Source organism: Daphnia pulicaria, chromosome 5 (genome assembly GCF_021234035.1).
Source record: "Daphnia pulicaria isolate SC F1-1A chromosome 5, SC_F0-13Bv2, whole genome shotgun sequence".
Taxonomy (NCBI): domain Eukaryota; kingdom Metazoa; phylum Arthropoda; class Branchiopoda; order Diplostraca; family Daphniidae; genus Daphnia; species Daphnia pulicaria.
Genome location: NC_060917.1, coordinates 681,248 through 698,347, shown reverse-complemented (window position 1 = coordinate 698,347; position 17,100 = coordinate 681,248). Strand labels below are relative to the sequence as shown.

Sequence of the window (17,100 nt, the reverse complement as noted above, 5' to 3'; positions counted from 1 at the left end):
TAGTATATAGGGCGCGCTTTCGACGTGAGAAATTCGAGGGTCGACGACAGCAGCGCTGGCAGTCGTCTCAGCACAACCCGCCAAAAGCCAAGTGTGCGACTCTCTCCCACTCGTCTACACTTTCTCTCTCTTCTGCTATTAGTCCCGCACGCGGACGTGAATAATTTCATTCGCTTGTGTGAAATTCAATTGCGCAACTGTTTTTTTTAACGGATTTGATCGAAGAAATTTCCACGACATTTATTCTAGCGCTCGACTTTGTGTGTGGTGTGGTGTGTGCATAGTGTTCCGTGCGTGAATGTGAATGTGAGTGAGAGTGTAGTGCATGTGTGTGTCTAGTTTGCGCAATCATTTTTTAAATTATTTGGTTTGAAATTCCCGCAGTGAGGGACGATCGAGAGCCAATCTTTTGGTTATGACGTGGGCAGGTCCTGCCGTGCTGCTGCAAGTCGAAAAGACTTTGACTTTTCAGTGTCTGATGTGTCTCTAATTCGTGAGTGGTGCTGCTGCGTCTGAGAGGCCGTTCTTTTTTCACGCAGTGTGTTCATATCCTCAGTGTGTTTCTAATCGAGAAAAAATATCGAAGAAGAAAATCTCCCAATCAATAAAAAAAGAGCCTTTGATGAGAGTTTGGTGATTGGAGCTGGGCCGTGAAGTTGATTGCCCGTCGACGCGGGATTCGCCATCATCTGGCCGTCGGTTCCGAGAAAGAAAAACAAGTTGCCGATTGCTGGAGTGGGCCGGCTAGCAGCAGGAGAGACCAAGTCTAATTCATCATCTTGACATCATTATCATCAAGTTGATCAAATGGGTTGCGTTCAGAGTCAATCCAACGGCCAGCCAGCGGCCAAGGACAAAGGAGGAGCTGCTGGCGGCGTCATTAACGACAACAACGGACAAGGTGGAGCCTCGGCCGTCATCGTCGACCCTCGTTTACCGCTCAACGCCCGCCAAAAGTATTCCATGCTGGCCTCTTGGAAAGGCATCAGCCGGGCACTCGAACCCACGGGAGTCTACATGTTCATCAAGTACGACCCCTTCTCCTATGTAGACATCATTTAAAGTTAATAGCAGTTAAACAACTTCCGGAGTAGAGGAGGTCTAAAAATGGGCAAATAAAAAGGCCGACGGCTATCTATCCAGCAGGATGACTGACACAAGCTCCAGCAGCTCGTGAAAACTATTGTTCCTATTACATAAAGAAAAGGCTATGGCCTCTGAACAATGTGCACAATAGACTTTCCGACAGTCACTATATACACACTGTGCTGCTGATGCTCTCGCGTGTATAGAGACTTGGATATATCTTCGTGTTTGACGTCACGATCCGCCCCTTTTTTTGAACGTGATCGGCAGTACTGGCCGTCGTGCTGATTGAACCCGCCCGCTCTTCATCTCAGCGTCGTCCAGTTTCACTTATACGTGTATAGGGTACAGAGAGCAGGGAGGGGGAGATATAGAAATCTCAGCCGATTATTTGATGCTGAGCCCATCTATATTTAAGAGGGGGGGTCAGGGCTTTATTTATACAGGACACAACTCGCGGGTGTATTCGGCCAGCACAATTGTGGGAACCGTCGCATCCTTACGTGTATGTACACCCCACCATCATCCTCTCACGTTATTGCGCAATCTTACATCAGCTGTAGATTATATCTGCCCAGTATAGAGTGTATGTGTCTGGAATCTCATCAATTTCGTTCAATTTGAAATTGGCGCCAAAATTTTTATTATTTTTCAAACCATAGGCTATTATTGGGGCGCCGTAAGAAAATCTATGACCAACGGATGAATTCTGCACAAATGGAGAAGAAGATGTACTTATGTAGAAAAGATACAACCGAGAGAGTATATTATTATAATCTGGTCTATCATATCTCTAGCTAGATGCTGTGTGGAGCGGGTCTTTTGATATATTATTCATGCGGGACTATTATAGATGTGCCTATGTCTCTAAGCCGGCCTCAATTCCTCCCATAAGACGTCACCGGCGCACAGCCTCATATTCTTCTTCTTCCGTGTGTGGATTTTCATTTAAGCCGCGCGATGAGTTTTTCGAAAAATAACCGAATAGGCGAATAGAACAGGAAATGAAATAAATGAAATAAAATCTTTTCTGTTGAGCGAAAAGATAAGAAGATGAGGTGGCACAATATCAAAAAGAAATTCTTGATTCGAGTGATGTCATCAACACCTTTTTCTTTTGGATTAAAGAAAATAAAAATATGTTAAGCAAATTCATTTGATGGTTATAAGTTTAATTCATCAATAATTTCGAGGAAAGCAGGTTATGTAACCCCCGGGGCAATATTTCAGCCTTATACTTTGACAGGTATCAAATTACCCATATAGGGTCCAGTACATATAAATGTGACGCAATGTTGAACGATTTATTATTATTTTTCCAGTTAAGTAAGCTCGTGTTATCGGTGTTAGGTAACGGAACAATATAGGAGTAATACAACGCCACACACAGTTGCGCAATCCACCCATAAATATACCTTTTATGTATAGTGAACGCACACAATATAACCGATATACTTAATTCCGGTTATTCTTGAAAACATTTGGACCGCGGGAAAAGAAATGGTGTTGCGTTGGCGTTATTATTATCCGCATCGTCGAACCGTGTAACACATAAATGTACAGAGTCTGGAGCTCCTGCTATGGATGGCTCTCACTGGTGCTCTTCTACCGTGCGCATTCATTTAATAATCGATCAGGGTGCTGATGCGTGACTCTATACAAAGATCTCCCCCCTCCAGCATCAATCACGATCTGCGCAGTGGCCCGAGCAGCAGCAGCAGCACCTGATGTCCACTCAATTTTACATGATGAAGACTCTTCATTTCTCTCTGACTGGACTGGACTGGCTGCTGGCTATAGATTTTATATAAATATAGAGTCGAACGAACTATATACAGACTTGTATATAAAAGCCAAAAGGACGGCCTTATATATATAATAGCGACTCGTCCAGCACAGGACATATACTACTCGGAGAGATATTCGTTTCTCTTTGTCTGTGTCGTGCGTATATATATTTGCCGTGGGCGGAATCTCTTTGATTCCTCACATGGATGCCCTTCGATAAATCGATCGATCGATCGATATATATGTAATACTCGGCGCCGTATATATACAATATTTCTATATCATCATTTGATCTGTATACTTACTAGTTTAGTTGATGCTCTATGCTATTTGGGATGCATTGATATAACGCCAGCTCACGATATACATATAAGAATATAGAGAGACATGACTTTTCTATATTTGCGTGCCATATCATGGCCATTGTGCCTTGTGCGTATACAGTATGCACAAGCGCTTTATAGAATAATAAGCGACCCCTCGTACAGGAATTTTTTCTCCGAATCAGAAAAAGATAAAACGTTCAAGTTTTGTGTGTGAGTATTGCCCTTGGCAACTCGTCCTCCCTGCTCCCCCCTGATGCTCACCCGATGCTCTGACAATTTTGTTTGTTTATTTTCGTGTTGCCAAGTGATGGAATATTTGATGATGAATACGTGATGCGTGATCAAGAGCGACACACACACCTTTCTAGGAATAACACGAACATTAACAGGATGGATAGACGAGAGACCGTGAGACTGTTCTGTGTATTGTATAGGGCCTACCCTGCCAGCGTTTATAGAGTCGAGTCATATCCGATCCATAACCTAACGTAACGGACATGTAGTGTGTGTGTACTCTGTAGACAGTGGCCATCAAGAAAATAATAAGAATTTAAATTTCTCTTTTTAAAATAAAAAGGATAAAAATCCTTATAGAAATCGATGGGGGGGGGGGGAAATAAACAGACGAGGCCTGTCTACATCTTTATTATATCCTGTCAGCGACTTATTTATGATTCATTTAAAAGCAGGCCAGGTATAACATATAATTAAATTTCCTATATACTTTCCATCATCATCCAGCAGTGTTGATATTGTCACTTTGGCTTAGATATTATAATATAGATTTGTATGCGTTCAATTTCACTCGAGTCTATTACAAGAAAATGAAAGTTTTCCCTTCATCTCCTATATAGTATACTACGTCGTTTGAAGGCCCATCGATTTATTAGATCTGGCGATGAGTTCGCTGAGGATGTGCGGTAGAGTTGCACTAGAAAATTCTGGTCGTCACAGCGGACATGTACAACACAAGAGAACGGCGGCAGCAAAAGTCCAATCCATTTATATATATATAAATAGAAGAGAGCTAAAAGAGGAATCTATTCGCAAAATGCATCACTATATGTATCCGCAGCAGACCTAATATAAAGCTGGGCGAGTTATGTGAGCTGTCTATTATCCGCGTGCTATATAGTATACTAGAGAGAGAGAGAGAAAAAAGGGAAATGTATAAAGACGCAGGCCCGTGAAAGATATATACATGTCCCGAAAACTTGTAGAAATAGACTTGATGGGCTGTATATATTATAGAGCCACGCTGTCTTTGTTCTTGCCAGCATCCAGCGGAGGAGGAGGATATATAGATAGAGAAATGTGCGCACCGTAGTATAGATGCTGTAGCTATATAGATATTATCGATTGGCTTTTTATATTCTGCTCTGTTTTTCACGATGTCGTACATCTTTTTTACAAAAAAAAGATTTGGGTTATTCTTTTCATTTTCTTTGATTTGTTCAACTTATGTTCAATGCTTATAATAAAGTAGGAATTTTGGGTCTGTGTGTGCGCAGCAGCAGCACTTTTTTGTTGAGCTATTCAATGTTCTTTTGTCCGCTGCTGCTGCCATCTCTCTTGTTTTCAAAGCCAAAAGAAAATCGGTAGTCGAGAGTTTTGAAGCTGATATTATTATTATTTGATAGGGCTTTATGTATTTATTTGGTTTTTGCGCTGGCTGTCATATTCGTGTCTTGTGTCGCAGAGCGTCACAGCAATTTCATATCATCAGCGCTTGATGTTCGCCATCCGCACCAGTTCTACTATATAGCAGCAGCACCTTTGTATAAGGATGTGTCGCGTTTGATTTCACTCTTTGTGCTGCTGCTGTCTCGCGCTATCATCAAATAGTCTAGTGCTGGAGATATTGGCAAGTTGGCCGTTCACTCGGACATATATAAAAGAGAGAGACCATAAGATGACTCGTGCTGGTCCAGTTGAATGAATCTAAAAGGCGAATGGTTATATATATTTCTTTCTTCAAAGTTTAAAAACAATCACATATAAGGGACAGATAACAATTTCTGTAGTCGAACTCGTTTTATCTCCTTTTTGGCTTTTTTGTAATATCTTAAGAATTTGCGGATAGGATCGGATAGGATCTATCATCAACTTTGTCTATATACGTAAAAGATACACAAGAAGCTATTAATAGCCTGCGAGTCAATTTTCGTCGCACTAACAACAACAAACGGAAGAGTGCTGATGCTCAAGCGTCATCAGCCATTTAGGAATATGCAACTTTGCTGCTATTCCTATAACACTTCTCCAAGTATAGTCTATTAATAATTATATATGGCCAGCATGATTCAGTCTCCTAATGAATAGAACAGCTCCCCCCCCCATTTCCAGCTAAATAAGACTCACAGATTTCGAGGTATATCACAGGACCTCTGCTGTGGCGTCATATTTATACAGGGGCTAACACACAGAGCAGTAGTATTGATCTGTTGTCACTGCTTCACACTCTATTCTCTCTCTACTGTGTTGTGTGTGTACATATACACATCTATATAACGCACACAGTGCGGGAGCAAGTAGCCCATAGACTTATATATATGTACATACATACTCTCTCTATATATATACGGCGGTTGATGGCTTTGTTCTTCTTCTTTCGTGCTTCCTCAGGGCTTTTGTTGTTGCGTCAAACAAGCGAGTCAAACAGCACAGCAGTCATCGCCAAGGATATTATATGCTATGTGTGGGAGTTGTCGTCTAAGCTCTAGGCCCTATAGATGTGTAATAGACGACACGCGAGCTATATACAGACGGACGTTTGGACGGAGAGAGGGACATACATCTCAAATCAGGAAATTGATTATAAAATATAATAAGAGCGACTGCTGCTGTGCTGCTGCTGCTCTATATATATAGGAAAGTGTGAAAATAGGAGAGGGGCGACGCGGGAGTTTGTGACAGCATCAGCTGATGCACACGAGTGGTGGCAGCAAATAGATTGATTCGTTATTTCCAATCAGTCACTTCATCTCCGTCCGTCTTCGCTTCTTTTTTTTGCCGTTATCTGTCCGTCTATTTTCTTTCTCTTATTTTTTGTTTTAAACATTTATTATAGAGACAGCGGGATTGACATTATATACATAATATTCCATCAATAATCCATAATATACACAAGGCATCAGCAGATGGATCCATCAATTGACAAACACCGCCCCCGATGGCCTCTTAAATAACAGATCAATTTAGCACAGGAAAGCTGAGTGGCTAAATGATGACGTTGAAATGACAGCAATCATCCTTGTCTGACTATTGTTTATAAAGTTGTGGTGATGTATAAAGTTTATACATAGCAGCTATCGTTATAGTCGGACCGAATTAGGGATAAATATATAAGAGTCCAATTATGCATATATGCAGAAGGATTCTAATTAGTGAGGGAATCTAGATGCATAAGGGGTGAGCTCGGTTATGTCATCATCTGTCTACTTATAAGATTTATACAGGAGATCGAGGACTATATTATGTGTCTACGAAGATATAACTATTATGCATGTGAGAAATGTCTGCATTCACGCGGTAGCCTACTAACAACGGCGTTTGTTCACTTGTCTATTATACATTTTATACTCCTACATATTACTGTACTACTACATCTAGTTTGATTTTTGAAGAGCATATCTCATCAGTCGATCCTTGATTGGATAGACTGAGCCATCCTGTTGCATAGGCCCAGAGATATTTACAGCAACACTGCTGGATGCGGATTTCCAATTAGAGCGTGTGGTTTTCCCGCACGCCCTCCTCCGTGTTTTGCTGGGGTTGGGCGCAGCAGACTAAATATCTATATGTACGTGACACATTTACTAATGACGTTCCTTGTTTTGGCATATATATAAATAGGCCTACGTATATTACTTCCTATCCAAGTCAGCTTGATCAGAATCGCTGCGGCTATATATAATTAATTACATCCTATATACTCCATTGTTTTGATGTTTTGATTGTTTGCGTATATATGTATTTGTGTTACAATTCCCACAAGTGCTATTATTACTTACGTCAGAATCTATAACCGTATATAAACCATAAATGACGCGTCTATTTCATTAATTTGTGTAATTTTAGATGCCTATAGATGATCGACGCGGATATAACGTATTAAAGTAATAACAAACAGTCTTTGCTGGTCTTCGCATCACTTGACTCTTATATTTACAGATAATTCGATTTAGACTATATGTAAGCCTATTATATCGAGATAGACGCTTTGATAAGCGGCTGCTGACCTCTGATGTATAATCCCCCCCCCCCCACCCGTCTATAAACAGAAAGATCCCTTGCGCGCTTTATAGTCTAAAGCCTCAGAATCCAATATATACTTTGGTCTTTATAGGTATTATATCGGTGATGCTGGTTGCAATAACCTTTATTATTAAGACTTGCCGTTTGTTAATATCCGTTATTGAGCGGAAGGAACTGAGCGGCCTCTATATCCTGTGGTCGATTCTCCGATTGCATCATTCTGCTGTACGCTATAGGACATATAACATTCATTTCAAATGATTTAGAAGATAGAAATGAAAGAAAAAGAGACTCAAAGTTAATTTCTATAGAAGCGGATTAGATCATTTTTCTATTTCCATATATCCCGCAGCAGTAAGAGGTTTCGGTTGAAAATTCAATTAGTATTACGACGCGTGCGTGACGACCAGCAGCATTCGGTTATCGCATTTCCCCAGTGGAATCAAAGGTGGCGTGTGTTGCAATCCCAGATTCGTTCACTGCTGTAGTATAACTTCCGTTCCTTCTTCTTCGTAGTCGTCGCCGTCGTCGGTCCAATCATTAATTTCTTTCACGAATATTTTGTCTAGTCTCTATACATAAGATCCGTCTGTATCGTCTACTGCTCTGCTTGCTCTATATATTTATTCATTTATTCCGTGTCACGTGAACCCAGTGATTATCTCAGGGGCTGTACATAGAGATAGAACCCCCCCCCCCCCTGGGCAAAAAGCCAAGCTATAATAGATATATACAGTCACGCCAAAAATCATGTGCTGTGCTGAACGCGCCAGCAAGGACGGAATCAATTCAGAAAACGATGAAAACAATTTTTGTTTTGATTTCCGGGAAAGATTCGTCCGCATTGCGAGTATATAGTTCCGCAGAGTGCCGAAGGCTGTGTATCTACTCCATATATCGTATCTCATCCTTCAACTTATAGTACTACATCTATAGATTTTTCACGTCAAAAAGATCTATAGGCGATATATATACTATAGAACAGAAAAAAGGGTCTTTTGGAAATCTAATACAACCCAATGGAATGTATAAGAATAAAAGGAAAGGAAGGAAGAAAGAAACAAGTGGAACGAAAATTCGAGTGATGCTGACGCTGCTGCATGTCTTTTTTCTGTGTGTATTCTGCATGTATCTGATTAAAGCTAAAAGAGCGCATAGATAGATACGGATATTTTTATATAAACGGAGCTTTTTATTATCCATAGAAAGAGAGAGTTAGAATATGAGCTACTATCATAAATAGAGGATTTAAACCCATACACGAAAATTGAGGTAAAATATTTAAATTTTTTCCTCTCTTGTTATTAGCCTAATAACATGTTGGTTAACATCAAAGAAAGGGTTATTACAATCTAAATGTAATAGGATAGCGGAAGATTCTAAGGATATATAAATAGTTTACCTTCTATCTCTAATAAACTAACCCAATTGCACCAAACAATCTATAAAGAAATAACGTGTAATATCATCGCCGGTGAAAGAAAATGGACGTTATATTTCTAGAAAAGTTGTTTCAAAAGTTAAAAAAAAAGAGTCTATTTTATGTATAGGATTATAACTGCTGGTGAATGATCGGTACATGGAGGCTGAGCAAATATAAGGAACACATGACCTACATAGAGGAGAATACTTGGGGCAATATATAATGGCAAAGAAGTAGAAGAAGCCTTTCAACAAGGAGAGCATATAGAGTCGGTCGCTTATATGCGCTGTGGCTGCAATTGTGTGCGGTTCGTGTCTCGGGTTCTTTTGCAGCTTTTTCTCTCCTCCATCCTCTCGTCGGCGGTGATATTGATTTCCAATCGAGAGAATCCACCCAAAACGAGAGCTATAGAGCATCCTCTTCCCCAGTTTCTCTATAGACTCTCCGCCAGCATCCTCTGTGTGATGTACCAATGGGAGTAAAAATCTAGAGTGTATTATATCAAGCCCATAAGATCTATACCGTAGTATACTTGGGGGCCCTCTATACATCTCTCTCAATCTGAAAGGGCGTGGTCTTTTTTTTTTTTTAATTTTCCCAACAAGAGAGAGACTCTATACATATAGAAAGATTCAGTTTTTTATATAATATATAAATTCGGGAGTGGCTCTATACGATAGCTGTTAGAGTTATATACAAAAGTCTTCCCCTACATATAAATATGCTCTTCTACGTACCTCTCCCTATAGACATTTTATTTATAGGGAAACATTTAAATGTACATACAAAAGGGAAATTTTTATCGAAACATTATACACTGATAGGTATAGAGGTCGTGTTCATCAGGGACTTGCGTAATCTAAGCGATACACGGCACTGCTTTGATATATGGATGGTGTCTTGTGTATGCGTCTATTATATGCTGGCAGCCCCGAATGACTTTGCTGGTTCTTCTTCGCTGATGCTGTGCTGGGCGACGATCAACGATCCGACCTCTCCTGACAATGGAAGCGCCACCGTGTGGCACACACAAAGGCCACCAGGGCCAGCACTCCCGCAGGAACAGCCGTATATATATATCTATAAGCAGAAACGGAATTCGGAAATAAAAGGCGAAAAAATCTGCTAGGGTACCTATCTAAGAACCGGAACATGCTCATCGGCCCCATTTCCGGCATCATGCCAGAAAGCCATTTGACAGCATCTATCGAATATATATAAGAATCTGATGCTGCTGCCGGGTTGAAAGTGATATGTAATAGATTTAATATGAGCCGAGTCGTCACACAGTTCACCGACACATCACACAGATGAGAGAGAGTCGATAGTTGCTGGGCGAAAGTCTTGTGTGTAGACAATATAACTTGACTTCCTTCCGCTTTTTCACCCTGGTGACTTTGGCTTCTTCTTCTTCTTCTCCCGAGCTTTTTGAACGAACAAAAAACGGTCGGAGATGAAGAAAAGAAAAGGCAGCAGCAGCAGCACAGCACACAAGAAGATCAAAAAAAGCCCATCAACAGTCGATGACTCTGGCAGATGATATAGGCCCACACACATATCAATAGAGGAGAAGACGTCTTATACTATATATATAAGAGATTGTATTTTTCTCTAGCTCTGGCTGTATATAGCATATTATTATATCCTATATACGTTCGACATGATGACAATCGATGACAATAGATACAAGGGAATTGGATTGGACAACAAGGGTTCGCGGATATCAAATCGAAAAAAAGTTGCAGCCGAAGAGTTGGGCGCGTGGAATTACAGTCCATCGATTTCCAATCAAATTGTATGAGACCTATCCAACTAAAATGTTGACGTGATGCAGCTTTATATTGATGGAGAAATAAGGAGAATTTGGCATTGCTATGGGCACTCTGAAATATCATGAAATAAGAGGGTGATTTATACATGGCGAAAATGCTTGGGGAAAAATCTAACAGGCACTGCTGTAGAAGATCTAATTGAACTTGCCAGAATCTCTGAGAAGAAGAAGGATGTGACGTGTCATAGACGTGTGTGAAAGCCATTGACGAAATTGTTCTCATTACTCAGCTTGATGATTTCTTTCTTATACATATAGAGACGAGAGAAGCCACATGAGATAGCTGCTGGCTGCTGTTGGGCGCTCCGTCATATTATTATATTAGATATAGACGTTCGATACATCAATGCCAGCCGAGATATACAGTACGCAGCACCGGCAAAGGAAAACACTGCGGCCCCCCCTTTTCATCTCGGCCGAATATAAAAGAAGAAACCGCCCGTCGGTCTCTTTATATAATAAATAATCATCCGACCTAATGGATTGACTCTCTTTCCTTTGACCTATTTAATTGCGTTTGATTTTCCGTCACTCATATAGAGTCCCCCCACACGTTTCTCAGCTCAGTTTGGGGCTGATGTGGATGAAGTTATCATATAGGCCTAAAATACATTGGCGTTTGTTATATAGAAAAATAAGTCGATAAAAGATAATGGATAGAGTTATTGTTACTTGTATTTATTAACTTTTTCCCTTTCGTTGTTATGTTGCCCTTTGAAAAATGGCGATCGCCACGTGTATTTACCTTGTAGACAGTCACTTCCGCTTTCTAGCTGACTGTATATTCATCCAGCGCGCACATCATCCAACATTTTCATATAAGCGCACGGCAACTGAATATACTGAAGGGTCTGAAGCCATTTATATACAAAAATCGATCGCCGAGCTGTATAAATAAATGGGCGGACCGGCGAATCGATTGTTATAGAAACTTTGCATATTCGTCGCACATAAAATATCAAAGGAAACATGAAAAATAAAGTTGGCTGGCACAGCAGCAGAAGGTCTATTTTAAAAAAAATATAGCTATGTATATGTCGCCCACGGCGATGAAAGAAATGGAAATTCGGTGCGCCGCCGACATTGTATAATACACGCACAAAGTGTGCAGAGCGCCTGGCCCATCTAGTATATAGGCTACAATCTGCAAATTGGAATCGGCTCTCTTTTTTTGGCCCTATCATCTTGGTATAGTTCTATATGCTGCAGTCGCTTCTATATATTACGTAAATAACGTCAGATGGAATATATAAGAAAACTGAAATGTCTGGTGTTGTATAGATGCGCATAGGCCGTCGGGGGCTGATTGGGAATCATCCGGGAATTGTTTTGCATATAGAAAAGACAAAGAAAGTTGGGAATGGCCGGAATTTGAAATGAGCTGATGATTCGATTTGTTGCTGCTGTTTGTGACAGGTTGTTCGAGGAGCACCAGGAGCTGCTGAATTTGTTCACAAAGTTCCACAAGTTGACGACGAGAGACGAGCAGGCCAGCAGCGAGGAGCTGGCCGAGCACGCCGTCTCCGTCATGACCACCCTGGACGAGAGCATCCGCTCACTGGACAACGTCGACGCGTTCATCCTCTACCTCCACCAGGTCGGCCAGTCCCACTACAAAATACCCGGATTCCAAAAGGAATACTTTTGGGTATGTCTATATAAAACCAAATTTTCTTATTTGATTCTGTCCGGCCAATTTATTTTATTTTATTTAATTTATTTTGAATTGAAGAAAATCCGCAATCCTTTCCTGGAGGCCGTCAAGATGACGCTGGGAGACCGCTACACGGACAACATTGAAAACATTTACAAAGTGTCCATCAATTTGGTGATCGAGACCCTGGTCGAAGGCTACGAAAAGGCCCACCAACAACATTTAGCGGGCGCCGGTGGCCCGTCGTCATAGTCGCTGTTTTATATATATGCATGATCCTATGGTCTTTTTTTTTAAATTTTTCAATTAAATTATATATGATTCAGTCATTTGAATATAATATTTGAAACACAAAAAAACAAAAAAAGGGCCTGCTGGTCTGGTCGTTCATATTTCAAAATGGCCGTTTGGTAAAATACCGGAAGTTGCATCAACAACATTCTCATCCGCATCATCTGTTGTGTGTGTGTGTGTGTGTGTGATTGTGGTCATCACATCGTCAACAAGAAAAAAAAAACCGTCCGGTTTTGGATCATTTTGGCGTCATCTCATCAAAAGTGCTGCCTCCGCAACAACATCAACAACAACAACTTACCAAACTCTTGAAATGCAAAAATCCATGTGCTGTACTATACACACACACACTGTAGCCTATGCCATATGATTGATGCTCTTCTCTGTACGTGTGTGTGTATGTTAGCCGCTAATGATGCCAGTGTGTAGATGATTACGCAACGGCGAGGAAGGCTCAAATCTCCAGCCGATTGGCGCAATTGTCCCTGTCCCTTCATCAGCTGAGCGCACAAAAACAAAACAGATTCCGTACAACTTTTAATTCCTATAGTGATCCAGCCCCCTACATATATTAAATACAAATAGAGATATGTCGACAGGCAGAAAGAGAAATGAATATTATATATAGATTGGTAAAAAAAAAAGCCGTGACTGATTGCTTCTATATTCGTCCGGCCCTGATTTGATTAGTCGATTCTTTTTCTATTATTCAATTTTGACGACACAAGAAACGCCATATAGACCGAGACTTATTGTCTGCTGCCGGGATAGAGAGAGACACACCCACCAACGCTAGAAAAAGCAATTTCAATCGAGGATAGAAAAAATCAATCACGAAATAACAAAAAGGGGGCGACAATATATCTAACGGGATTGATGGAATTGGGAAAAAAAAAACCGGAGGTGATGAAAAACAAACAAAAGCCAGACAGAATAGGGTGGGGTTGGGTGGAAAAAATTGAATTGACACACACACACAAGACAAGATGATACACGCGTTCTATATATATATATATCTTATTCTCTAGACACAATGTGGCTCAAGTAAAATTCAAATTTTTTCGGTTTGTTTCGACATAAAAATTGATAAGTTTATTGATGGGCGATGTATTTGACGCGTTCTGAATCTTGACTTGTAAAACCGTGCCGTCGATAAACAAGAGTCTATTTCTAAATTGAATCTATACTAGTGTTGCATGTACCATATAATATAAGCAGCTTGATTGGGCGTCTTATTCAATCATGCTGCCATGTTTCTGTAAATATATTATTTGCATCGTTTTTCTGTCTAGTCTCCACCAGCAGCAGCAGTCGGGATGATTTTGATGTGTGAGGTGGTCCTTTGTTACATCATCACTGTCCATTCTTTCCTTTGTTATTGTACGCCCAGCGCTCACAACAGACACCTAAACGAGCCCTATATGTATACCACCACCACCATTTTGGCTTGTATATCTGATATTGATTGTTCCCAATCTGTCACTCCCTACAATCAACGATCTATAGTGTGCTTGTGCAGCAGCCATCGTCGGTCCATTTTCTCCGAACATGTAAGCGGGATATGAGATCGGATGTCCAGTAATAGCCACCACGTATATAAGTGGCGTCGGTTCTTTTTTAGATTTATATATAAACGGACGCGGCGGATAAGAACTGGCTTTTATCCATCCTGCGGAAATCACCTGGGCGGAAAAATAGCGGAACGGAAATAAAGGGCGATGGAAAAATAAAAAGACTATATCCGGTATGAATTGGCGAAAAATGGACGAGAGAACACAAACAAGAATAGCCTGCGGATTATTCGAGATGAATGAGCGCGGAGATCAAAAGAGAAAAGCAATTTGTTGCGAATTATTTCTCTCTTTTTTTTTACCGAAAATGAGTGAATTAAATCAGAGGTTACATTTATAATAGCCCCACTCAGTGCTGGCTCTCTTCACATGTATAATATCGAAGCGAAATAATCAACCCTCATCATCTTCAATTGAAACGACCAAACCGAAATATACCGTCGAGCGCTGGGGCAGATCATTTGTTTCTTTATATATCGTTTCAATTTTCAAGTCTGTACTACAAGGTCCTAATAGTATCTATACTTAGACATCAACTGCGGATAAAACATGTCCGCCCAACAACCCACACACGTCAATCGATCCGGACATGAATAATATAGACCAACTTTTCTGTCCCTCTTCTCTCTCCCAGCATAAAAGCATAAGAGTCAATTACGATTTGTTGAGTTGAATTGCAATTACTGTAAGACATTGAACTGCGCTGTCATGTCGCGTCTGTTCTTTCCCATGACGTCAATCCCACGTTCACACGAATTTTTTAGTTTTGATTCAGAAATAAATAAAAAAAAATCCTAAAAAAGTTAAAAATAAAACGAAAGTTGATTTTTTGATATGGTCATTTACAGTTCTGTCGTAAATGGGGAAGAAATGAATTTCAATGTATTTGGTGTGTGCTGTGCTGGATGACGCGTTGAATGAATGGATAATGGCGGAATAACGTATGTAAATGCTTCTGTTGGTTATTACTGTTGGTCTATATTATTGTCTCTGTGAAACTGCTGGTGAAAATCTATGATGACGACGATAAATTATATATAAAAAATTAAAAAATCAACAAGTCTCGTCTTATGTCATTTCAATTAAATGTGCCGAGGTATAATGCGCATCTATGAATCGACGGTGGGAAAATTCTTGCGCAATAGAAAACAATCGAATCGCATATGAAATGTTATTAAACGGTTTGATACAGCGGCTTATCTATACGTTATATATCGTCTAAGGAATAAATATAACCTCGGTCGATATGTACAGCCGCTATAATAACGTGAAAATTCGATTAAAAGTGATGAAAGTTTATTTTTTTATCCATGGGCTGATTGCGGGATTATAAATAGAGCCTGATTGCGGGCACACACTGTGACCTGAATCAATACAGCTAGCTATATAACTTGTTATGTTCCCAATGCTCTGTCGGTAGCTGGGTCAAAGTTTTAAAAGAATTTCTAGACTTCTGGACCGGCCAGATAATATTCTATTCCCAAAACAATCGACCTTTGGATTTATCCTTGTATAACGCCTTAAATGATTTCGATTTTTGTCGTTTATTATTGCGTTATATTATCAGTACATCATCAAGTTGTATAACCAAATTCTTACGGATGGAGTTCACAGACGGCACCCCAAACGCCGTCGCAATGGTAACTGGCCCAGTGGAGGCCGTTGTAGCCGATCAACATGCAGGTGTAGTTGGCGTCCCACTGGTCGTTGCAAAACGGCTCGGCGATCGGGTACCAATTGACGTAGCCCGGGTACAGATTCTTACCGGTCGCCTCCCAAACCCAACGTCCAAAATTCTTGACGCAACTCGTCCAGAAATCGCTGCCTGTTTATATACCAAAAGGAGTTACGTGAGAGAAATTCATTTTCCAAATGTGATTAGCGTGTTGCTGTGGGTTACACGTTACCTAATCCCCAGGTGTCTGAAATGGCCTGATCTTCTTCCGGAGTTTCGACCGACACCAACAACATGCCGTTATCGTCGCAGAAAGCTTTCTGGTCGGTTTGATTCCTCTGAAAATAATCCGCGCGCCATGGAGATTTGAATTTCATTGGCTGGCCAAATAAAAATAAATCGGATTTTCTACCTTGGTGAATGAAGCGCAGTGGCAGGAAACATCGTCGACCAATCGGGTGCAGTTGCTTTCCAATCCCAAATCAGTCGGGCAAACGACCGCCTTGAAATAATACACCAAATTTGATTTATTTGTATCTGATGAGCGATGAGTATCAAATTCAAATCACCTTTTGGATTTTCAATTGAAAATTAGAAGCGGATGTTTTTGGCATCTTTTGCAATCGGATCTCGGCTGTTGATTGAGTTGTGTAGACAATTTCCTGTTGATCCTTGGCAAGGAGAATCGGAGATCCTTCAACTAGTCCGTCACGAATCTGGCAGCCAATTCCTTCCGGTTAGACATCAACGAAAATTGTAATTAGACGAAGAAAAAAATATTCTTACGGTCAAAAATTGGTGGAGATTTTCGTCTCGGACTGCGCTGATTGCCAAAATTCGGTCCGTTTCAGTTTCAATTTTCCAGACGCAATCCGCCTCGGTTGGGGCGTCTATGACGACCGCATCCTCGACAAATACCTTGCCACCACAGGCTGTCAAAATAATATAGAAACTTATAAAAATTTACCAACTTGATGATATTATTAATAATAAAAATTTACCGTTCAAAGCGCTAACACTGGCGATGAAAGCGGAACAGATGAAAACTAAAAAACCGAATTGTTGGCAATTCATTTTTTTTTTAGTTGAAACAATTTCGGTCCGCTACTGGAAATTCAAAAGTAACAACAGGCTAAATAAGAAAGTGATTCCCTTCTTTATATAGACCACTAACTAACTATACCTATCTAATGTT

General features: G+C 40.4%; 2 protein-coding genes across 2 annotated transcripts; one reads left to right on the top strand and one right to left on the bottom strand.

Annotated features, from left to right (window-relative positions):
* LOC124340673 (neuroglobin-like) lies at positions 1-15,009 on the top strand. Its single transcript, XM_046793292.1, has 3 exons — positions 1-1,028; positions 12,128-12,359; positions 12,444-15,009. The coding sequence occupies exons 1-3, from the start codon at positions 808-810 to the stop codon at positions 12,615-12,617; spliced, it is 627 nt and encodes a 208-aa protein (XP_046649248.1). The 5' UTR covers positions 1-807; the 3' UTR covers positions 12,618-15,009.
* A 749-nt stretch (positions 15,010-15,758) lies between these two features.
* LOC124340662 lies at positions 15,759-17,054 on the bottom strand. The gene is made up of 6 exons (XM_046793277.1): positions 16,907-17,054; positions 16,692-16,837; positions 16,475-16,621; positions 16,318-16,407; positions 16,138-16,243; positions 15,759-16,055 (listed from the first exon to the last, which is right to left on the bottom strand). Exons 1-6 carry the CDS (start codon positions 16,977-16,979, stop codon positions 15,826-15,828), a joined length of 792 nt encoding a protein of 263 aa, XP_046649233.1. The 5' UTR covers positions 16,980-17,054; the 3' UTR covers positions 15,759-15,825.
* Between the last annotated feature and the right edge of the window lie 46 nt (positions 17,055-17,100).